General features: G+C 33.6%; 2 protein-coding genes across 3 annotated transcripts in view; both read right to left on the reverse strand.

Annotated features, from left to right (window-relative positions):
• LOC108618189 (A-type potassium channel modulatory protein KCNIP1-like) overlaps nt 1-10,279 on the reverse strand; it is a 123,144-nt gene extending 112,865 nt beyond the window's left edge. Inside the window, exon 1 of one of the 2 annotated variants that reach the window (XM_089475956.1) lies at nt 9,474-10,279. In XM_089475956.1, the coding sequence (XP_089332082.1) occupies nt 9,474-9,522 (49 nt within the window). In that variant the 5' untranslated portion in view covers nt 9,523-10,279. The remainder of the gene's footprint in view (nt 1-9,473) is intronic. The other variant, XM_089475957.1, reaches the window with a different exon arrangement.
• Nucleotides 10,280-14,960: 4,681 nt separating this feature from the next.
• On the reverse strand, nt 14,961-22,366 carry LOC149267947 (E3 SUMO-protein ligase ZBED1-like). Its single transcript, XM_089475944.1, has 2 exons — nt 20,970-22,366; nt 14,961-20,916 (listed from the first exon to the last, which is right to left on the reverse strand). Exons 1-2 carry the CDS (start codon nt 22,290-22,292, stop codon nt 20,704-20,706), a joined length of 1,536 nt encoding a protein of 511 aa, XP_089332070.1. The 5' UTR covers nt 22,293-22,366; the 3' UTR covers nt 14,961-20,703.
• Nucleotides 22,367-24,668: the final 2,302 nt, after the last annotated feature.

Below are 24,668 nucleotides of genomic sequence, written 5' to 3' on the forward strand. Positions count from 1 at the left end.
AACGTACTTGGAGGCCTGCCAGGGTTTTAACGGGACGGAGGCAGCTGCAGCATTGACCTAGGAGCCATTTCCGCAGGATGTCACTCCTGCTTACTGAGGTCCTAGAATGCGACAGCTGTCAGCCCAGGGGCAAACATTTCAGAAATCGTGTATTTTTCGAAGTCAGGGGTCGGTCAAAGATTTCACTTTAGTAAGTTCTATCTTTCTATTTCTTCTAAAGTCGCTGCACACATTAGTTCACGATTGGTCGGCTGCCCAATCGCTATCCAGTGGGGCCGATCGTGGAGGCTGTGTGTCAACTTGAATTACCAGTGACAAGGATTGCTATTGAAAGTCTCTAGACGAGCAACGTAGCGTTGCCTTGTTTTCGTAACCCCATCCCACCATATTTACAATGTTTATTTATTTATTTTATTTATTAATATAATAATAATAATAAACAATTTAAAAAACATTTATAGTAATACATCTTAATTGAGAAATAGTATTTATAATCTTTATTTAATTATTTTATTTATTCATTTAAAATAAATAATTTAAATAATAATAATAATAATATTTCCTAATTGAGAAACAATATTTATATTGTTTATTAAATTTTTTTATTTATTATTTTAAAATATAATAATAATAAAAATAAATAAATAAAAAATAATAATAATTATACATCCTGATTGAAAAACAATATTTAGAATATTTACTTAATTATTTTATTATTTATTTGATATAATAATAATAATAAATAATTAAAAAAAAACGAAAACAATAAATATACATCCTGATTGACAAACAATATTTATACTGTTTATTTAATTATTTTACCTATTCATTTAAAATATAATAATAATAATAAACCATTTAAAAAATAATAATAATAATACATCCTAATTTAGAAACAATATTTATAATGTTTATTTAATTATTTTATTTATTAATTTAAAATATAATAATAATATTAATAATAAATAATTAAAAAAAAAATTAGTAGTACATCCTAATTGAGAAACAATATTTATATTGTTTATTAAATTATTTTATTTATTAATTTAAAATATAATAATAATAATAAAAATAAATAAATAAAAAATAATAATAATTATACATCCTGATTGAGAAACAATATTTAGAAAATTTACTTAAATTTTTTATTATTTATTTGATATAATAATAATATTAATAAATAATTAAAAAAAAACAAAAACAAAAACAATAAATATACATCCTGATTGACAAACAATATTTATACTGTTTATATAATTATTTTACCTATTCATTTAAAATATAATAATAATAAACCATTTAAAAAATAATAATAATAATACATCCTAATTTAGAAACAATATTTATAATGTTTATTTAATTATTTTATTTATTAATTTAAATTATAATAATAATAATAATAAAAAATAATTTAAAAAAAATTGGTAATACATCCTAATTGAGAAACAATATTTATATTGTTTGTCTAATTATTTTATTTATTTACTTAAAATAAAAAATTAATAATAAATAATTTAAAAATAATAATAGTAATACATCCTGTTTGAAAAACAATATTTACAATGTTTATTTAATTATTTTATTTATTAATTTAAAACATAATAATAATAATTAATAATTTAAAAAAAAAATAATAATAATACATCCTGATTGAGAAACAATAATTTATGCTGTACTCTTTGTCACCCCGGCAAACGACGAATTTTATTCAATATTATTTAATAAGACTTTAAGAACATTGCCATTGTATCCCACGGGCTCTAATTGAAACATAGAGCAAAAGTACTTTTCGCATATTTCTAAACTAGAGCGTTTCGAAACATGCAAAATTAATGGAAAAAAAATGACAGTCTTGGTTTTTTTTATTTAAATCAAGAAAAAACACAATTTGTGTATGTTGACGATAATAGTAATTTTCTTAGGCTCAAGTAGATTTGTTGACATCATTTTTTGAATATGATAAATGACCGCCTTGAGCTTGTCTGGCGTATTGCGCCTGCCTCTGTCAAAAGATAGAGGATTGCCAGATGGCTCCGTCGAATATGGACAGCCCTGTCCTGTATTATTTTCAAAAGCATTTTGCTTAAAGTTGTATAATTTTACTATATAAGCAATACGTATACTAAATTTGATATGAGACTCGTGATATTTATAAAATAAGAGCTCTAGTCAAAATCTCAAAAAAAAAAAAAAAAAAAATCCAAAGAAAATGTATATATTTAGCTATGAGTAGAGTAGAGTAATGAGCATATCAAATCAGTAAAATGCATCCAGGAGAAGAATTTAAATAAATCGATCAATATATAACTTCAATATAAAGCGAAATAGTTTTTTGAATTGAACCAGCTCTCCATTCGATTCGTTCTAATTAGATGTCGAACTGAACTTCATGATAGCATTAGTGGCTGTCAGTAAATCGTTTTGTCTATTATTAAATTTAGTTTTCTTTTTTTTTTTTTTTTTTTTTTTTTTTTTTTTTTTTTTTTTTTGTTTTTGTTTCCTGCTCAGCAATTGGCAAACAATAAAAATTAAATGGCTGTTGGTAGAACATCAATTAATGTCAATTAGCAATGCTGCAGACAGGCTCATTTACTAGTTGTTCCGCCTGTCCGACTGTCCGACTGTCTGTCTGTTTTGGAATCGGCTTCTGTACAGTGTAGGCTAATGCCATGCCTCGCTGCCTGAGTTATAATAATAATATTTCAATTTTTTTATTGCTTCACACGAAATTTTGTAGAACGCACAAAAGCCAGAAATTGTTCCATTGTTATTATTATTGTTGTTGCTGTCGTTGTTGTTGTTCATTGTATTTATTAACGTTTGCATTTAGCTTGAAAAACAAGTCATTTTATCATCCAAACAACAATTTTACAAAACTCATAAAATCGCAATGCAAAAAGCCAGAGCAAAAATATTTATATTAATGATATGCATAAATACGTTTTATAAGTCGAGCACAATTGCTGCCAGCTCCCAGTTCCCAGCCTCCAGCCGGCAGCCCCCAGCCGCATACCCCTTTAGTTCCTCTCCCCGTCGGCCCACCTCGATTCATCTCTTTGCTGCCAATTATTCGCATGTTTTGTCTATGCCAGAGAACTGGAGAGCTGGCAAAATGTATTTATGACGAGACAAAATCTAAACAAATATTGTATGCAAGAGAAAACATATTCCAGACATTGTTTAGATCTCACGTTTGGCTTTCGGTTTTCGGTATTGTGCTCAGCATTTGGTATTCTGTGTGTTTTCCCGTTGTTCGGCTATTCGGTTTTTCATCTTTCAACTTTCCATTCTCGTCAGTCTGGTTTCAAACAGTTTTCAATTGCAATTTGATGGCTGTCGAAGTTACACTCTCCAGCCATAGAGAGCGTTTCCGTTAACAATATTTTTTAACTTTTAATTTGAATGTTTATAAATATATGAAAAGTAATAAAATTTAATGTGAACATCTGAAACTGAAAAAAAAAAAAACAAAAAGCAAAAAAAACACAGATATCTTGAAAGACAAGATCCAGCTATATGCTACAACCATAACAACTGTTAGCCCCTCTCAATAGAATTAGCATAAGACTCAGATGGCACCCTCATAATGATCTAGGAAAATATATTATTTAACATTATCTGTGATAATTATGCACATATAGTTCTTTCTTTCGCTAACTCCATTATATGTTTAGTATCTTCATTAACCGTACAATAAGTAGTAACATAATAATAATAATAATAATAGTAATAGTAATATTATATAATATAATATATCATATATAATATAATATATAATATAATATAATAATATAATATAATATTAAAATAATGAATTTCTGGTTGATTGAGTTAGCCTGCTTTCTAAATTCTTTCTAATTGCTTTTTAAATACTTTAGCAAAAAAAAAAAAAAAAAAAACAGAATATATATAAATAATATAAATAAAAATTTGAATGGTATTTTACAATAATTTAAGAGTTTAGGCTAAGAAATAGGCCTTTTCTGCTCAGATATTTATTTACTTACATATAATACATATGGCATATCCGAATGTTATCGGAGAATTAAATTTAAAAAAAAAAAAAAAAAAAAAAAAAAAAAGAACATTGCTTTATTAGCTAGATCTGTTCAAGCTTAAACTTCTTTTACCTGATATGTCAAAAAAAAAAAATGCTGTCTATTTCCTTTCAGTCTGCTTCCCATCTGCTTTCTTTCTCTATTTCTCACTAGCTACCATGCCTCATTTTCAACCAGCCTCCCACTTTCACGATATTTGGTTGATATGTAATTGAGTCAAATTGAGTACCGCGGCGTGTGAGCGCATCAAGGCACTTGAGGTCGGCCATCTTATGGGAGATCGCGGTGGTTGCGTTGAAGGCTCTTCGTAGCTCAGCATGGTCAGCATGGTCCTCAGTCCGATAAATGTGCATTCGGATTGCCATCTGCAAGGCTACCCTCGTTGCCAACCAGGAGTACCCTTGTTGAGGTCAACTTGCTTTTAAATAAAAAATGAGCTACTAAAGCAAATTGGGCATAGTTGAATTGTTCTTTTGTATTGTATTGGCTGGCATGCATGCGAACCTTTCATCGAAATACTCAAAGTGAGCCGGACCCAATGCCTCAAAGGGACTGATTAGGAAACAAGATCAATAAGTTTAAGTTATTCAGTTAACTTTGTATGTTTATGTGAATCCTTTAATTTTTCCTGTATAGCTATAGCTATATCTGTAACAACAGCATACTATATACCAGGGACCACAAATAAGAGTTATGAATTTTTAAAAATTGAGGCTCAAAAGAAGCCTTAAGAGGAGAGAGAAAATTACACCTAAGTTATTTTTTTACGGCAAATAAAAAAATAAAATAAAATAAAATAAAATAAAATAAACTTTTATTTGCAATTTTTTGTACATTTTTTATTAATTATTATTTATTTTTAATTATTATAAAGAATTTAAATGATAAAAATAAAACAAATAATCATTTCAGATCAATTTATATACAAAAATCAAATCATTTTTATTATTTATTTTCAATATTTATAATAAAAATCCACCCACCAACATTACCTCGACCCGACATTAAATTCAGCATGTCCATTCTGCAGCAATACAGTAATAACATTACGCCATATACTAAAAGAATGTCAATCCCTACAAGCATCTTATAATGAAGTATCCAAAAATCTTGGTCCCATCCAACTCCTATCCCAACCAACACCAAATAATGTAAATATTATCCTTAAGTTCCTCACCCAAACAAAAATATTGAACAAAATATAATTCACAACAAGAGAGTCGAGGGCCCAGCAGCCAGCACTCCATAATTTAAGCTAGCTATATAATTTCAAATTGTTAGTTAGCTGTACATAATAATAATAATAAAATATAATAAAAATTAAAAATAAGAGTTATGGCTCAACTTTTATTATAAAAATTGAAAATAAAAATTGAATTGAAATATCTCTTGAACTAAAGAAGCTAGATCATATATTTATATCTACAACCTGCTGTATAGGTACTGTCAAGTACACAGGGCAAGTCACTGAGCGACTGCCTATGCAGATAATTAAATATATATATACATATTTACATACATATACATATATATAAATATATAATTATAATTTTTATAGTAAAAGTTGAGCCATACCTCTTATTTTTAATTTTTATTATAAAAATAGAAAATAAATAATAAAAATGATTTGATTGTAATATTTATTTGTAATAATTATTTTTAATTTTTATCATTTAAATTATTTATAATAATTAAAAATAATTTTTTTATTGCTCAAAAAATAATTCTTAATTTGTATTTTTTTGCTCTAAAAGTTATAATCGTTACGGTCCCTGCTATATACTATATATATGTACTATACTATAGTTATACTAGTTTCCAACATAACCGTAATATTTCCCAGCCAGCCTAGCTCAAGAACTTCACAGCTTCTACCATCCTTCCACTATTGATTCCTCGACATTGTTGCACAGTGTTGTTGCAGAGTAGATCGGGGATCAGTCCACAGAAGATCGACACGGCAATGGCCTGGCCTGGCCTGGGCTGGAAGAGTTGATATTTCTGACAGCTAATTGAGGCGCAGCGAACATTTCATGCCGCATGCAAACAGTAAACAGTGGAAAACAATGCCGCGAATGCGAGCAATTTTTAAACAATCGTAATGCAATGAATGTGTACATTTCCGTTTGGCAGTTCAAGTTCGTTTTTGGTCATTGTTCCGCTTGGTGATTTGGCGATTCAGCGATTCAGCGTTTCGGCGAATCAAATTGCTTTTGGGACTCCCAAGATCTGTTCGCTAGACATTAAAAAGCAACATCAAAAGGCAATTGCCACCTTTATGGGGGCCGTTCATAATTTGTGTGTGTTTTTGCTATGAAATGGGTTTGGGGCCAGAATCGGGGCACATATGTTCGCCTTCTTCCTCAACGGATGCTATGAGCGGTTTCTCTTCTTCTTCTCCGTGTTCTCAGTTCTTTTCTTATAGCTATGGAAAATTTGCCGCCTCGCTTCTTGTTTATTTGCCAAATTATATTGCACTCGTATTTATTATTTTAAATGCCAACGATTTCATATACATAATATGCTCGGATTCTATAAATTTAATTACGTTCCATATGCTGACCATCTTTAATGATGCACCCACCCATCCATCAACGCCCCGCTCCCGCGTCTGCGTCGGCGTCTGTTCCTTCCTCCCTCCCTGTAGCTTGCCGCACACAATCAAAATGCCCGCACGTGTTGCACGCACAGCAATTCGAATGGATCTTAACACCATTAGTCTGATACGATATGTGGGTGGAAATTGTATCTGGGGAATCTATTTTAATGCGAATCGCACGGCCATTATAGAAGCCATTTAAGCGCCGTGGGTGGCACATTATACATCAGTGCGTGTTCTGCTAAGTGTACAAATCGTGTAAATACTCAAAAAGGGCAGCCCAATGCACATGCAACCCCACCAACCCCCACCCACACCCATATCACTTTAAACTAAAAAGCTGGCAATTCAATGGGACTATACGAGTATATGAGTGACTGATGCCTAGCTAGGTCATCGATTAGCTGAGGAATTACTTCTGGTATTTTACGATATGTATGTATTTATGTGCGTATTATATTTCATCCAAGTTTGACGAGTTTTCTGATATAAACAGCTTACTATCTGCATAGCCCACTTTTAATGATCTCAATTGTTATTGAATATTTTCTATATTATTATTATCCATTGAACTCAGTTTTATTTACTTATAATTATTTTTATTTTATTTTATTTTTTTTTTTATAAAAAATACAAATACATTCTCTGTATTATTTAAGCAACAAAATTTTTTTAATATTGGAAAACAACAAACTTTTTAATAAAACCGTTATCAGAATAGCTCTCTGCGAAATTGTGAATATCTCACCAGAAGAAAATCTATTCCAATTTTTTTGTATGCCATAAAATTGATTTTCTTTCAGAAAATAATAATTATAAGAAGTCGTATAGCATTATCTTTGAAAGAAAACTCAAAAATTGAGGCTTACTTTGATTTCCCTGCACCTGGCCCAAAATTTGATTCATAAGCAGACATAGGAAAAAAGAAAATATGCATTTGGTCTCTGCTCTCTGCCTTTTTCCTCATGCTAAAACAAGCATCAAGCAAACCTCTTAAACACTTCAGAGCTTTTTTAATGGGTTATCCCAGCACAGCTGACTCATTCACTAGGTATACTAGGTATATACAGTTTCTTGAGTCAAATATCTTTCGCCAAGTACTCGCACACAACATTAACATATTCTTCTCTAAAGATCAAGCACTAACCTGAAAAACCAATTAAAGCAAATTATAAATTTGTGAGCATTTAATTATTTTTTGCCTTTTAGATCTCTAATCAACTTTGTTGTTTATTTAGTGGAGCGTGTAAGGGAGATTTTTGTTTACAAAACATATCATATAATACATACACTCTATATACACATGTATATATCTAATGTTATATGCGAGCTTGCGAAATCCATGTTCGAGCATATCTGATGCCCAAGTTTGAGTACTATTTTTGCCTAATATTCCAGCAATTGTTTACGCCCATTGTTTATAAACAATGTTCCATTTGAAGGGCGAGACACAAATTTCAAACGGTTTAATGTAGGCCTTCTCGCTATCTTCGTCAAAGGTTCATCCAAAACCAGGAAGTAGGAAATACATCAAATAAAATGAGATCAGTGCAACGATTGATGTTCGATGGGATTACAGTAAGGCTGCTCAAGTCGTTCAAATTTTTTACTTGCCTAAAGAGATAAGTAATGTATCCGCTTTATATAGGGTATACAAAAGAAATATCTATGTGTTTTAAATATCTATAAGAGCAAATCTCAATCATTAGGCCATTTATAAATTTGATTTCAATACATCTTGAGCAGAAGAAAAAACAATAAATATTTAAGTTGAATATATCGAAATCGGGTATAGCCGTCTCTTCCATACTCTGTTTATGGTCATCAAATTATTTGTATAACTATTTTGATGAATTTTTATTTAAGAAGAGAGAAGCTGCTGGAGACTTTTATGTTGCAACAGCTAAGGCTACAAAGTCTTTAGTTTCTATGGCAATGAAAATGATATATAAAATAAATTTTTAAAAATTAAATAAAATGGAAACTGCTGTGTCAATAATCAATCAAGACTCTTAAATATTATTTAAAATTAAACAAAAAATAGGGAATTTGGCTTCCGCTTCCACAATACTCTTCAGAGCTAGACCCCAGTAAATTTTTATTTTTCTCAGATTTAAAAAAATAAAAAGCAGCTTTAAAAAAGTTTTGATACCGTTAAAGAATTAATTACCAAAACTGAAGCTTTAAGCTAAAGACTAATCGCAATTGCATTAAAAACAATTTTTGTTCCGCCCTTGAAGTCAATTGGAATCAAATATATTTAAACAAAAAATATATATATATTTTTTACTACAAATATTTTCCTCGAATTTTTCAAATTAACTGTTAGGCATATATTTATATATACAAACAATTTGAATGACAGCAAGATGAATAAAATTTTAGTTGAAATTGGCATTTTATATGAATGAACGAACATGCTGACCTTCAGCTTATAAATTAGTATACAAGAAAATGAATTAATGAAAAGTTTTTTTTTTTTTTTTTTTTTTTTTTACGAAGAGTAATTTGAATTGATATTTAGGGTGTTTATTTATTGGTATTTAGCTAAACTAATCAAATATCGATAAGAAAGGCAAGCCAAGCTAATCTAAGCAATGACAAAGGCAGATAAATATCAATAGAATTCCACTCCATGAAGAGTGAACATATATACCCATTTTTGCGCATGCGAACAGAGTATAAGCGCAAATAAATTTATACACAGATTGTTTATATGAAAGCACTTTCTCCATTAACTATATCAGCATACTACATAGCACACTACAATATATTCTATATTGAGAAGTTGTTGTGCTAATTCCCCCAGAACTTACGCATCTCAACATCCAGAATTTCCTGTGGCGTTGCCATGACGCTCAGCATTTCGTTGAGAGACTCTGGCGCGCATTCACAAACCGTTGCACGTGTCAATTGTGAATGTGGAGATCACCGCAGCTCGCATTATTATAATTATACACTGGTGGTATTTACGTACGTTTCGACTGCTGTCCGGTGCAGTTTATTGCATTAGCCAAGGCTAAAATTAGTTGCGCACAGAGCAACACATAAATCGTTTGGAAACCAGCAACAGTAGCAACAACAACAACAAAAATGAAGAAAAATTAAATGGGAAAACCAAATGAGGCAACCGAAAAAAAAAAATGTGGACCAAAAACCGCGCGTTTGGTCACACACAGACACACACACACACGGGCGCGCACACACCTGAGTGTGTAATTAGCACACGTGCAATAGAAATCGCATCAATTGCAGAGCTTTGTGAACTTTACGAACACGATCGACACTTTCCGATTTATTAGAGTATTTGGCTATTCGGTATAATCGATTGCACGATCTCTATCTCTGTATGTCGACTCGTCTGTTAGCGTTGACGGCTGTGCGGCAAATGCTTTTCGCCGCTTTTTACTTTCCATTTCTTCTTCAGATTCAGATTTGGTCGTGCCTAATCGTGCCAGGCCGTGCCAGACCGGAGCGTTCCTTCAACATGAGCAGCAAGTACACATATTTTGTATTTTTGGCAGCACACACACACATTGCCTTCAATTGCTCCCAAACTGTACGCGATCGACTCATGGAATTTTGTGCTCTTCGCAACGAAGCGATCGACCCGAAGAGCGCTTCGTGTACTTGGCCAGCTGGACGATCAGACTGGCCGCCCGGCTGCTCTGCGGGCACACACAGTCAGCGACCAGCAGTGCCAAGTGAGAGCACTTCAGTGCAGTCCCTGCTGTGCATATACATACATAGGCGAGCATACAGCGTCTATTGAGACAGCTGATCAAAACACTAGATTCCAAAAAGATCGATAAACAGCTAAAGGCATCGTGTGATTAGATTAAGATGGGCAAAAGAGTATTTAGAGCTATTGCTCAGCCAGAACCCTCTTGTGCTATGCTCCACATCGTGCAGCTATTAAGACGCTATGGTACTTAGATGCCTGCTGCCTCAAGGCAAGCCTTTTTATACCCTGAACCCATTGAAAATGGGAAATCAGGGTATAATGGTTTTGTTGAAATGTATGTAACAGGCAGAAGGAGGCGTGGCAGACCCCACAAAGTATATATATTCTTGATCAGGGCGACGAGCTGAGTCGATTTAGCCCTGTCCGTCTGTCTGTCTGTCCGTCTGTCCGTCTGTCCGTCTGTCCGTCCGTCCGTCTGTCCGTCTGTCCGTCTGTCCGTCTGTCCGTATGTTTGAACGCGTCGATTTCCGAAGATATAAGAGCTAGAGACTTGAATTTTTTTTTTAAATGACCGTATATACAGCGCGGACGTCGAGTTTGCTTTTAAAATTCGATAAATCATCCCGTTATGTTTTTATCGAGTAAAAACATTCAAGTTCAAATCAGGTGCCTCTATAGCTAATTGTGAATGATTTTTCTTTTTTCAAATTTCTCAAATATTCAATATAATATGTAGATCATATGCTGAAAGTTTCATTAAATTCCGTTCAGTCAAAAATTAATAAAAAATAATCAAATATTTGGCCAATTAACAAACGCACGTGCAGCAGCTACAACAAAAACATTCGTTGAATCACATCAGCTGTTAGTTTCGTTTAGTTTTGGTAGATGGCGCTGCAGCAGTGAATCTATTTGAGTTTTGCCAGCGCCACCAGCAGGAGTGGGGTGGCCTAGTGTGTTAGGTGCATGACGCTCGATCAAGAAGTCGCGGTTCGAATCCCGATCGGTGCAACACTGATGTTTTTTTTTTTTAATTGTTTCAAAATATTTTTATATTTTCATAAATACGTTTTCTATTTAATTTATATTTTTAAATACACCGAAATTGAAATTTTAACTATACTTTATGTGCGTTTTTAATAGTTTGGTTATTCTAGCAGATTCTTAGAATCACATCAGTCGTTAGTTTCATTTAGTTTTGGTAGATGGCGCTGCAGCAGTGAATCTATTTGAGTTTTGCCAGCGCCACTAGCAGGAGTGAGGTGGCCTAGTGTGTTAGCAGCATGACGCTCGACCGAGGAGTCGCGGTTCGAATCCCGGTCGATGCAACTGATGTTAATTTTTTTTTAATTATTTCAAAATATTTTTATATTTTATTAAATGAGTTTGGTATTTTATTTATATTTTTAAATACATCGAAATTGAAATTTCAGCCATACTAAATGAGCATTTTTATTTGTTGGGTTCAGGGTAGTATCTAGTCGAGCACTCTCGACTAGAGTTTTCTTACTTGTTATACCCTGAACCCATTGAAAATGGGAAATCAGGGTTTTGTTGAAATGTATGTAACAAGCAGAAGGACGCGTGGCAGACCCCACAAAGTATATATATTCTTGATCAGGGCGACGAGCTGAGTCGATTTGGCCCTGTCCATTTTTTGGTAATGTGTTTTGTTTATATTTTTTTTTTAATATTTGGTTTAGTTTTAATAATAAAATGAAAACATAATTATGTTAATAAATAAATGAAAATTGTTATACAAAAAGAAGTATTGCATTAAGTCTTCTATATTAAATACAATATATGTATGTACATGTAAACATAGAAATAGGGGTTTGTTTGCAAGTGTACGCAGAGTTCTGCGAGCAAGTGTACGTATGCTTGAACGCGTCGATCTCAAGATCAAGTCAGCTAGCCAGCTAGCTAATTGTGAGTGAGCTAGCATTTTTTAAAATTTGTCAAATATTTAATAGAATATGTAGATCACATGCTGAAAGTTTCATTCCGTTAAGCCTATCGACGTTAAAAAATAATAAATAATTTGCCCAATTAACAATCATACGTGCAGCAACAACAGCTTCAATATAAATAGGTGTGCACACATACATTGTATGTATGTACATACATACATACATTCAAACTTTATTTATTTCAGTTTCGCCATCAGTCTCTTAAGAAGTGAAAAGGCGACGCTCGATCGAGAAGTCTCGGGTTCGACTCCAGAGCGTGTAAGCTTTGTTTATTTTATGGTTTCAAAATACATACATATGTATGTACATACATGTATGTATATAATTTTCCGAATTGCCACTTGAGCGTGTCATGAATGTATGTATGTATGTAATATGTATGTATGTACTAGAGTGTTGCATGAATATATTGAGTACTATAAAAGCTAAGCCGAAAACGGGCTGGGTGAAAGAGTGCGCTGCTCTTACATTTATGACTCAAGGCAGAATATTCAGCCGAGCAAAAAAGAATTGGAGGAGTGTGTGTGGGTGAGTGTGTGTGTGCATGATTGTCGCGAACAGATTTCAATTTTTCTGCGCAATTGCTTGTGCGAACATAAAAGGAGAGATCATAAGGAGACAGAAAGAGTAACTGAGAGAGAGTAACGCAAAAATAAAAATGTGATCATGTACATATGTACACACATACATGTATGTATATGTTTGAGCGCTCGCATCGCACTGATTTTGCCAAGCCGAGCAAATACGAAGTAGAAAATGTATTCGTGATCTCGAGTGATTCGACGACTTTACGCTTTGGCATATTTTTCATTCCGTTTTAAGGCTTCATTTGTTCTCGCTCTTTTTATTGGAGGCCGTAGGTTATGACGCCCTGAGCTCATTCTAATGTAAACTCACCCAAGACGTTTTCACCTATCTCGCACTCATTCACTTATTCGTCAATTATAGTTTTTGTTTTTTTTTTTTACTTTTATTAATTAACATGGCTAATCAGTTGAGTGTGACAATAAAATACCTTGTTTAAATCTGTCTAATGATTACATACATATGTTTGTATGTACACACATATTTTATTTTATTTTATGTACATGCATACATACATATGTATGTATGTACACATGTATATTAGCGCTAGGGTTTTTGAGCATAGCTCGGAAATGAGTGTTGATCGTTTTTTCTTATATGCTCTGCTTCGTAACATAACCGTAAAGATTATGCAGAGACGATCTCGCTCTGAGCGCCTCTCTTTGTTTTGTTTTGAATCGGATTTTGTCAAGCTAAAAAACTCAACAGGAATTATCTTTGCCTACGTGTGCATGTAAATACATGCATACATACATATGTACAGACAAAAATAACGCAACAATCGCACGTGATTACCCATACATACGCAAAAGACAATTTGCTTCATTTAACCAGTGATTTAACTCAAGCAAACGATCAGTGTTTGACTTGAGCGAAACGAAAACAGAAATAACTGTATCGCTCAGAGATGTTAATGAGCTTACATACATATACGTATGTATGTACATATGTACGTATGTAAATGAGCTTTTTATTTCATTGATATTTTGAAACATATCGAAATTGAAATTTTTAGTGATTTTAATTTTTTATTAGGCTGGTTAAGAGTAGTATCTAGTCAAGCACTCTCGACTAGAGTTTTCTTGTTTTTATTTATTTTATTTTTTTTTTTAAGATTAATTTGCCGTAAGGTAAAGGGACACTAATCTGTATATAAAATTTACCACAAATACCGCAAATACTAAATAATACTACTACTACCACTACTATTATCAACTAGTACTACTTCTACTACCATAACTAGTACTACTATTATTATCAACTACTACTACTTCTACTACCATAACTACAACTACAATATTATTATTACACTACACTATTATTATTAACTATTATTACTTCTACTACCTTAACTACTAATACTACTACTATTACTACTATTATCAATTACTACTACTCCTACTACCACAACTAGTACTACTATTATTATCAACTACTACTACTTTACTACCACAACTACTGCTACTCCTACTATTATCAATTACTACTACTCCTACTACCACAACTAATACTACTATTATTATCAACTAGTACTACTTTATTACCACAACTACTGCTACTACTACTATTATCAACTACTACTACTAGTACTACTACTACTATTACCACAACTGCTACTACTACACCTACTCTTACTACTCCATTTCCTACTCCATTTACACATATTTATAGAGTTTAAGTGGAGCAGCATTGATAGTAGATTCTCAACACTTTGGCCATTAAGAGCTCCTTTAACATAGCAATAATTTAATAGAAACGATTCGTTTTATTATTCCTAACCGAGTGCGTGCATAGCACAATCAACTCAACCAATACAATTTCTGCTTTGACCAACAATTCGGCATTCACCAGTAGCTAGTGAATTCTGGTCCACTCCGCGTCTCCCCCCTGGGCACATTTCTTGCTCGCATTGTCAAATTCCAATGCGCATATGTGAAACATCTCGTGGATGGGCGGAAGTCTGCCACTGAATCTGCTTGGGCCTTGGGGCGGGGTTGTAGGTTAATGCACTGCCATCCGGCAAAGAATTTACGAAACTACCAAAACAAAAACAACACAAAGAGAGAGAGAGAAAAAAAAAAAAAAAAAAAAAAAAAAAACAGCCAGGCCCTTTCCCCTACGACGCTAACGCACACAACTGTAAAAACGAACTGAATTGTTTTGGGTGAGAAGAAAATGCTTTTCGTATATTTTATTATTGCATGCATATCGATTCGACAGCCCCAAAAAACTAAAGGAAAAACTGAACCCAAACCACCCACACAGCGCTGACATCTATGCCATTATTTATTGTCACTCAGTGCGTAACGAAATCTGAATTGAATTGAAGTCCTGCCCCTGGCCTGCCTCATGCTGCCCTGTGCCCTCCCCTGTCCAAGCATATTCGTTCACGAAGCGCAAAGAGCATATTGGTTTTGTGTGTGACTCTTGCTTGGCTTCCCCTTATCAAGTCTGTGTTCTGCCGTGTCTCTCTATACACGATCGTGAGACATCTTCAAACTACATATTATCCCAGATAAACGATTTTACAAATAGATCCATAAATTATATTAAGTAACAGACTAAATACCAGAGAACACACTCAACTTGGAGATCTAGAAGCTACAGTTGCCAGTACTTAAGTTTTAAGCTCGAATAAAGTTAGTATTAATTCTAAATTATAATTAATAATAATAATAACATTTTTAATAAATTAATAAATGATGAATTTGTTTGAATTTAGAACTGTGTTTCAAATTATGTGTTTAAGTGACCTAAAGTCTTAGATCTGACAAAAACGGTATTATGTATTATACATATATAAATCTGAGAACTGTGGCCAAATTGACTGTTCCCAAAATTATCGCAAGGTTTGCAAGAAAAGTCTGAAGTCTGGGCAGAAGATTTTCTCGTAAACCAAATTAAACTAAAAACATTACAAATCAAGCCAGTATAGCTAATTGTGAATGATTTTTCATTTTGTCAAATATTGTCAAATATTCAATAGAATATGTAGATCATATGCTGAAAGTTTCATGAAATTCCGTTAAGTCAGTCGACGTTAAAAAATAATAAAATTTTCATATTCATTGTTTCAAATTATTTAATTTTCACAATGGCTACTACTAGACACGATCGAGCATTTTTTCCCACTGTTCCCATAACATTATCATGCACATCAACCAGAAAAGAACGGAATTAAATGTTATCTGCCTACTAAAATCTGCATGGCCTGCTTTTATCAGAAAAAATACAGCACAAGCAACTACTGCAGGCCCGATCAGTCTAAAGCTTGGTCGATCAGCGTTATACATACATACATACATACATATAATAACGTTATAACAATTATAATAATTACAAGAAAAAGCTAATATAAGAACGTTGCAGTCGGGCGATAGCGATTGCAGAATACTCATTAAAATTCCAAACGCTATCAATCAGAGTATATAGTGCAATTTTCAAGTATAGTACGCAACAAAAAACAGGGCACGATCCCAATAAAATTGGAGAATCATCGATAGCTATTGTCTTTTATATCTAGTACATCTTTGGAGCTAGGATCTTCAAATTACATATGTATATGTATAATTTACACAATTTTGATTTTGATTATATTTTGGATACCGACTCCAAGCTAGCAGCAGATCAGAGCGATTTTCCTATAAATGTGCACGCACTCATCGTCTATTCTATGCGTACAGACAGAAGCGCGCCTTTTCTCACATTCTTAGAATTTCGATTGATTTCTAGACTTTCTAGCCGTTACTGTCGTTTTGTCTGATGTCGCTCTCTTATTAAGCTATTCTATTTTAGCTACTAGCTGATCAAGCAAAGCAGTGGCGCGGGTGCTAAAGGCGACCAGTGTTGCCAGGTTTTGAGACATAAAAATAGCAAAATCGTCTCTAAAAAATAGCTGAAAATAGCTAAACAAATTTTAAAATAGCTTACAAAATAGCTGAGAAACCTTAATGCATTATGCATTTACTTTAAATTTTATTTTTAAATGTTATTTAATAATGTTACAATTTGGTTCAAATCCAAATCATCATCAGAATTATATTTTTGATTAACTGGAATCATGTTTAAATGAAATCATGGAAAATGTTTAAATTTTTTGCCCAAAGACGCCAATCGCAGTTTTGTTTTTTTTTTTTTTTGTCGCGGCATGCATTTTAATATCGTGCGATTTGGCAAAAACACTGCATTTGCAGTATATACAATACGCCCGCCTGTTGTCCGACTCATCCTCCTTAATCCAATTCTTAAATTCGGTGATTGTTTTCCAGGAATCACGAAATTTCTGCTTATATTTTTTATCCATCACATACAATTAATGCCAAGAAGAATTAGCGATGGTGTAAATTCACAACTGATGTTATAAGTACGATAAAGTCGTGGTGGTAGTATCGCGCAGATCATTACGTACAATTTGGGACTTAATCGAAAAATGTTGTTTTTTTTTTTTTTTTTTGCTTTAAATACTAAAATCAAATTCAAAATATTCGTTTGTAAAATAGCTAAATTTATAGCTAATAGCATTTTCAAAATTTTCATAGCATTTAGGGTTCAAAAATAGCTAAAAATGCTATTAAATAGCTAATCTGGCAACACTGAAGGCGACGCAAGTTATGTCACAGAGTAGGGGATGTTTAAAGCAGCCTCTCTTCCATGCTATGTTATGTTTTTTTTTTTTTTTTTCATACATACATACATATTTCGTTTTTTATAAAATATACATATATTTTTATATAATATATGAGTAATCTAAGTTTTTGTTGTTTTTTAAGTTTCACCCTTATTGTTTTTATACCCTGAACCCATTGAAAATGGGAAATCAGGGTATAATGGTTTTGTTGAAATGTATGTAACAGGCAGAAGGAGGCGTGGCAGACCCCACAAAGTATATATATTCTTGATCAGGGCGACGAGCTGAGTCGATTTAGCCCTGTCCGTCTGTCTGTCTGTCCGTCTGTCCGTCTGTCCGTCTGTCCGTCCGTCCGTCTGTCCGTCTGTCCGTCTGTCCGTCTGTCCGTATGTTTGAACGCGTCGATTTCCGAAGATATAAGAGCTAGAGACTTGAATTTTTTTTTTAAATGACCGTATATACAGCGCGGACGTCGAGTTTGCTTTTAAAATTCGATAAATCATCCCGTTATGTTTTTATCGAGTAAAAACATTCAAGTTCAAATCAGGTGCCTCTATAGCTAATTGTGAATGATTTTTCTTTTTTCAAATTTCTCAAATATTCAATATAATATGTAGATCATATGCTGAAAGTTTCATTAAATTCCGTTCAGTCAAAAATTAATAAAAAATAATCAAATATTTGGCCAATTAACAAACGCACGTGCAGCAGCTACAACAAAAACATTCGTTGAATCACATCAGCTGTTAGTTTCGTTTAGTTTTGGTAGATGGCGCTGCAGCAGTGAATCTATTTGAGTTTTGCCAGCGCCACCAGCAGGAGTGGGGTGGCCTAGTGTGTTAGGTGCATGACGCTCGATCAAGAAGTCGCGGTTCGAATCCCGATCGGTGCAACACTGATGTTTTTTTTTTTTAATTGTTTCAAAATATTTTTATATTTTCATAAATACGTTTTCTATTTAATTTATATTTTTAAATACACCGAAATTGAAATTTTAACTATACTTTATGTGCGTTTTTAATAGTTTGGTTATTCTAGCAGATTCTTAGAATCACATCAGTCGTTAGTTTCATTTAGTTTTGGTAGATGGCGCTGCAGCAGTGAATCTATTTGAGTTTTGCCAGCGCCACTAGCAGGAGTGAGGTGGCCTAGTGTGTTAGCAGCATGACGCTCGACCGAGGAGTCGCGGTTCGAATCCCGGTCGATGCAACTGATGTTAATTTTTTTTTAATTATTTCAAAATATTTTTATATTTTATTAAATGAGTTTGGTATTTTATTTATATTTTTAAATACATCGAAATTGAAATTTCAGCCATACTAAATGAGCATTTTTATTTGTTGGGTTCAGGGTAGTATCTAGTCGAGCACTCTCGACTAGAGTTTTCTTACTTGTTGTTTCTGTTTTTTATAATTTAATTTAAAAATATCTATTAAACAGTTAACCATTACAAAAAATTAGCCAAATTAAACAAAAACTCTTTATTTTTGCACATAAAGTAAAAAAATTGAGTTTTTTTCCACTGTGTAAAGTGTTTCTTGACAGACTGTATACATATGTATGTATGTATTTTATTGAAAGGTGCGAGCTTGAATGAATGGCACTTAATACTTTTCTTTTTCTTAGTCGAATAATTTTATAAGTTTAAATTTGTTTCTTCTTAAATAGCCCTCAAATACATACATATATGTACATAAGCAATGCGTATTACGCATATATGTATATACATATGCATATAAATACATATATACATATGTATACATATGTATGTAGTCTGCCCGCATAACATCAAGCATTCCAGCCTTTCTTATGCACGCGTTCATTTGTATGTGTTTATGTATGCACACATAAATATGTATGTACTCTAGCATATTCTAAGAATCTCAATTGCGATTGCTTTGTCTTTGCATTGTTTTTGAATTTGCAGCCGCTACACTGGCTTTTCATAGCTACATGGCGTCATAACAAAAATGTGATTTCGCTCTGAAGGCAGAGGCGCAGGCGATCTGTGACTTAGTTGCTTTGGGTGCAAGTTCAAGTCCGGGGGAAAGCGTTTTTTTTTAATTGCAAATTTTTGTTAGTTTACTTCTTTTTATATTTATTAAATTTAATAAAAATGTTTCCTTCTGTATTAAGCTTATTAAGTGGCACACTCATATAAATTTCATAACTAGCCACTACAAATGCCGATTCGCCAAGCCACAAGGGGGCGTATATTTTCGTGGCTCGAATGTTTTTATATTTTATTTTTTCAGTTTTATAACTTTTTTTTTAATTCCATAAAAATGTTTTCTTCCGCGGTATCATTGCCTATTAAGCCTATTTATATACACATATAGATGGCGCATATATGTATATACATATGTAGTTGTCGCAATTTGACACTATAACTGCCGATTGCCACGCCCCTAGTGACCACTTCTCATTTTTGGCCAGCTCTTAGAACTTTAGAAGATACAGTTTTATCCGATTTACCACGCCCTCAAATGGCTTGTTGGTCTAGGGTGGTCAACACGAATCTACATACCAAATTTCAGATTTCTAGCCCTTCAACTAATATGATTTCTGGTTTATCGGAAAATGCACTTTCCGAATGAATATAAAAAAAAAAAAAAAATCTTTATTCAAGACGCTATTCCACATCACATCAATTCAAAAGAAAACCCCGTTATATAGCAACATACATATATGTATGTAAGTGTCGCAATTTACAGCGCTGTTTTCAACGCAACTCTGAACAACAGAGTTGCACGAAAATCTACAATCGAGGCAGTAGGGCTGCAAATCCATCGATGGTGGCTCCACTCGATATTTTCTCCATCGATGGAAAAAACTATCGAATATATCGATGGTTCCATCGAAAATTTAAAAAGCTGAAAGGGAACATTTCATGAAATTTGAGTACTTAACTATTCAAATTTTTATATTATTTACATTTAAATAATTCGAAATTTATGTTTTGAATTATCAAAAGTGTTTGTTTTTGTGTTTTTTTTTAAACAATATTGTATTTAATTCATTTTTTCAAACATAATTCTTAGTATAAAACAATAACAAAAACAATAAATTCATTATCTTAAACATAATATAAAATATTATAAAATAAAATAAAAAGTAGAGATCCATTTGTACTTTTTTGACTGGTAATAAAAGCTATTCATTTGAATTATTATTTCTGCTTAATTTGATCTTTCATCATCATCATCAACCAAGCTCATATTTTTGTTTAAAAACAATAATATATTTACATTTTTCGGCTTCAACGCCGATCTCCGCTGAGAAATTATCTCTCCGGCCTTACTGAAAATTCGTTCAGACTCAGTGGAGCTAGCGGGAATACATAAATATTTTGTTGCCAATTGTGCAATCGCGCCAAACTGAGACTCATTAATCTGGAAAAAAGTTAACGTTTTATATTATGCATATGTTCAGTTAGCAAACTTACCTTCCAATAAGTGAGCGGATCAATATCTTGTGCCGCATTTTGCTGTTCCAAAAATTGGCGCATCATTAAAATTGCGTCGGCTCTTCTGTTTTTTTGTTTTTGTGTAATATTTTCATTAACGAAATCAAATAAATCATCATCCTGTTTTTCTGGCATTTCTATATTGTTATATTGACTATCTTTTTTTAGAAACGCTATTTCTGTTTCTAAGGCAATTGCAGCCTGTTGCGCAACACTCGAGCTACGAAACCCTTCTTTTTTAAACCGTGGATCAATCATTGTTGCCATCCGTGGCACCGATCTATTTATGTAGGGTAGAAGCCTACATTTTACACGATCGATGAGAAGTGCGCATGTTTCTGAACCCAAGTCGGTCTTCATATTTGGTCCTAATTTTTCAAGTTTGGCTAATAAGCCAAATATGGTTGGTATTAACAAGGAACATGTAACAGTTTTTGCGGCCGATGCGCGCTTTGTTGCCACTTCAAAAGGCGCAAACAACAAAACCAAATCCTCTATTATAGAGAATTGTTCTGCACTTAAAGGTGTAGGTGCCTTTCTGATTTTTAGCAGAACAGAGGAAAGTGGCTCGCGCGTTTTCAAAATTCTTTCCAGCATGTAGAATACGCTATTCCAACGAGTGGATACCTCCTGTATTAAGCTATAAGGCTTATCAATTGATTGTTCATTTTTAAACATTGCATAGGCAATGGAACTACTTTTGAAAAACCCCACAATTTGTTTTGTTTGGGTAAGTAGCGCCTTAATGTCATCGCGTGCCAATACGTCTTGAATGACAAGATTCAATGTGTGGGCAAAACAAGGTAGATGTTTTTTCTTAAGTATTTCACAGGCTTTAATCATTGACGCAGCATTGTCTGTCACAATTGTTTCGACTTTGTCGGACACACTCCATTCGTTTAATATTTCCTGCAATGTTTCAGCTATATTGTTGCTGCCATGATTAAATTCGCATAGTAATGGCTGCGTAGCGAGCACAGCTGTTTTTAGCTTGAATTGCAACATATAATGGCATGTTACAGTCAAATAATTGATGCCACTTTGGGAAGTCCAGCTATCCGTTGTGACAGAGCAATAATTTGCTTGATTAAGCTGGTTCTTCACTTTAGTTTTCAGCTCATCATACATATTTTTAATATGCACATTTTGTAGCGTTGTGCGGCTTGGAAGTACATACCGTGGATCCAATAAATTTATTAAATATCTGAAGCCTTCGTCTTCCACGATACTGTACGGTTGTACATCTTGTGCTACCATTCGAGCAACCGCTCTGTCTATATTAATTTTTTTCGATGATGACATTGTATATTTGTCATGGCATTTTACAAATTGATCTATTTTATTTAAATTAGATGACTCATTTGATCTAACTGGATGAGCACGTTTTAAATGCTCCAGCAAATTGGAAGTATTGCCACTTGTTTTATATTCTTTGCCGCAAAGGCGGCACTTGGCGAAGATTTTGTTTTGGCACTTGTCAAAATGTGTCCATACCTCCGATGTCTTCTTTCGCTTTTTCGCCTCATCGGCACCAGGCATGCTCGGCTCATTGGTCGCTTCTCTCTTATCTTTAATATTTAATAATTATTAACAAAAAAATTACTTTGCATTGCTTTTTATTATTACTTACTTGACGGATTCAAAAATTTGTCCATATTGCAATCTTGCAGTGAAATGTCGCAAAGAGAACAAATATATCGATGGTGCAAAAAAGCCATCGATCCATCGGACTATTCAAATTCCATCGATAGATCGGTAACAGCCATCGATAGATTTGCAGCCCTACGAGGCAGCGTTGCGTTCGCTATAAAAGGCCGCGCTCTCACTGAAACCGTCATTCTGTCTCTGTGGTTCGCCGAGAGCAGATTCAGCTGCCTCTGGGGTTCGCCCAGAGCAGACTGAAACTTTATTAACAATTTTTTTCGCCATTGTTAATATACATATATAAATAAATATATATTTTTTTTCCAAAGAATTTGTGCTGATTATATCTGCCTCTGTGGTTCGCCCAGAGCAGGCACAATTTTCATAAACAATGTTTTTATTTTAATCAGGCTTTAATCAACCTCCAATGCGTTTGAGGTGGAAATGTTCGCATGAGGTGCGCATTTTCCGGCGACAGGGAATGATCCTGCTTCGACCAACAATTGTAAACTGGCCACACTTAATGAATTTGTGTTTGTGTGAGTCTCTCCAAGCTGTGGAAAAAACTACTGATACTTATGTTGTTAACACATCGATAATGCTTGGAATATGAATTGAGGGGGGAGTCTATATGACGTCCTCATGCTTGGCGACAGGATATAAAATCCTGCTTCGACCAACAATTGTAATTTGGCCACACTTGAATTCGTATTTGTGTGAGTCTCTCCACACTGTGGAGAAAATTACTTATATTGTATATATGTCGATTATGCTTGCAATGAGGATTGAGGTGGGAAACGTCCTCGAGTGTGTTGATGGCCAATTATTAAATAGAATCACACGAGTTAAAATAAAATGAAACTACACGAGTGATCCATTAGTGTGGGTCTGAAATGAGCTGGATGTTTGTTTTGTTTTTTTTGGTACTGTGGAGTGCCTGGAGTGTTAAATGGTGGCTTCATCCAGTGGGGAGTTTATCTTAAATATCGAATTTATATTCATATAACATTATTCATCGGTCTTTTGAAATCCTCCACATTTATTGGCTGGTCGGTGACTTGAATTTGTACTATTTTAGACGTAGAAGACGGAGAAGTAGTGATTCCAATTTCATCCTCGGGTGTTGATACCCAAGTATTAAATGAAATCACACGAGTGATCCATTAGTGTGGGTCTGAAATGAGCTGGATGTTTGTTTTGTTTTTTTGGTACTGTGGAGTGCCTGGAGTGTTAAATGGTGGCTTCATCCAGTGGGGAGTTTATCTTAAATATCGAATTTATATTCATATAACATTATTCATCGGTCTTTTGAAATCCTCGACATTTATTGGCTGGTCGGTGACTTGAATTTGTACTATTTTAGACGTAGAAGACGGAGAAGTAGTGATTCCAATTTCATCCTCGGGTGTTGATACCCAAGTATTAAATGAAATCACACGAGTGATCCATTAGTGTGGGTCTGAAATGAGCTGGATGTTTGTTTTGTTTTTTTGGTACTGTGGAGTGCCTGGAGTGTTAAATGGTGGCTTCATCCAGTGGGGAGTTTATCTTAAATATCGAATTTATATTCATATAACATTATTCATCGGTCTTTTGAAATCCTCGACATTTATTGGCTGGTCGGTGACTTGAATTTGTACTATTTTAGACGTAGAAGACGGAGAAGTAGTGATTCCAATTTCATCCTCGGGTGTTGATACCCAAGTATTAAATGAAATCACACGAGTGATCCATTAGTGTGGGTCTGAAATGAGCTGGATGTTTGTTTTGTTTTTTTGGTACTGTGGAGTGCCTGGAGTGTTAAATGGTGGCTTCATCCAGTGGGGAGTTTATCTTAAATATCGTATTTTTTCATAACATTATTCATCGGTCTTCTTTTGAAATCATCTACATTTATTGGCTGAAGAACGTGTTATTGGGCGGTGACTTGAATTTGTACTATTTTAGACGTAGAAGACGGAGAAGTAGTGATTCCAATTTCATCCTCGGGTGTTGATACCCAAGTATTAAATGAAATCACACGAGTGATCCATT

This window comes from Drosophila arizonae, chromosome X (genome assembly GCF_054131065.1).
Source record: "Drosophila arizonae isolate 15081-1271.41 chromosome X, UAZ_ARI_1.0, whole genome shotgun sequence".
Classification (NCBI taxonomy): domain Eukaryota; kingdom Metazoa; phylum Arthropoda; class Insecta; order Diptera; family Drosophilidae; genus Drosophila; species Drosophila arizonae.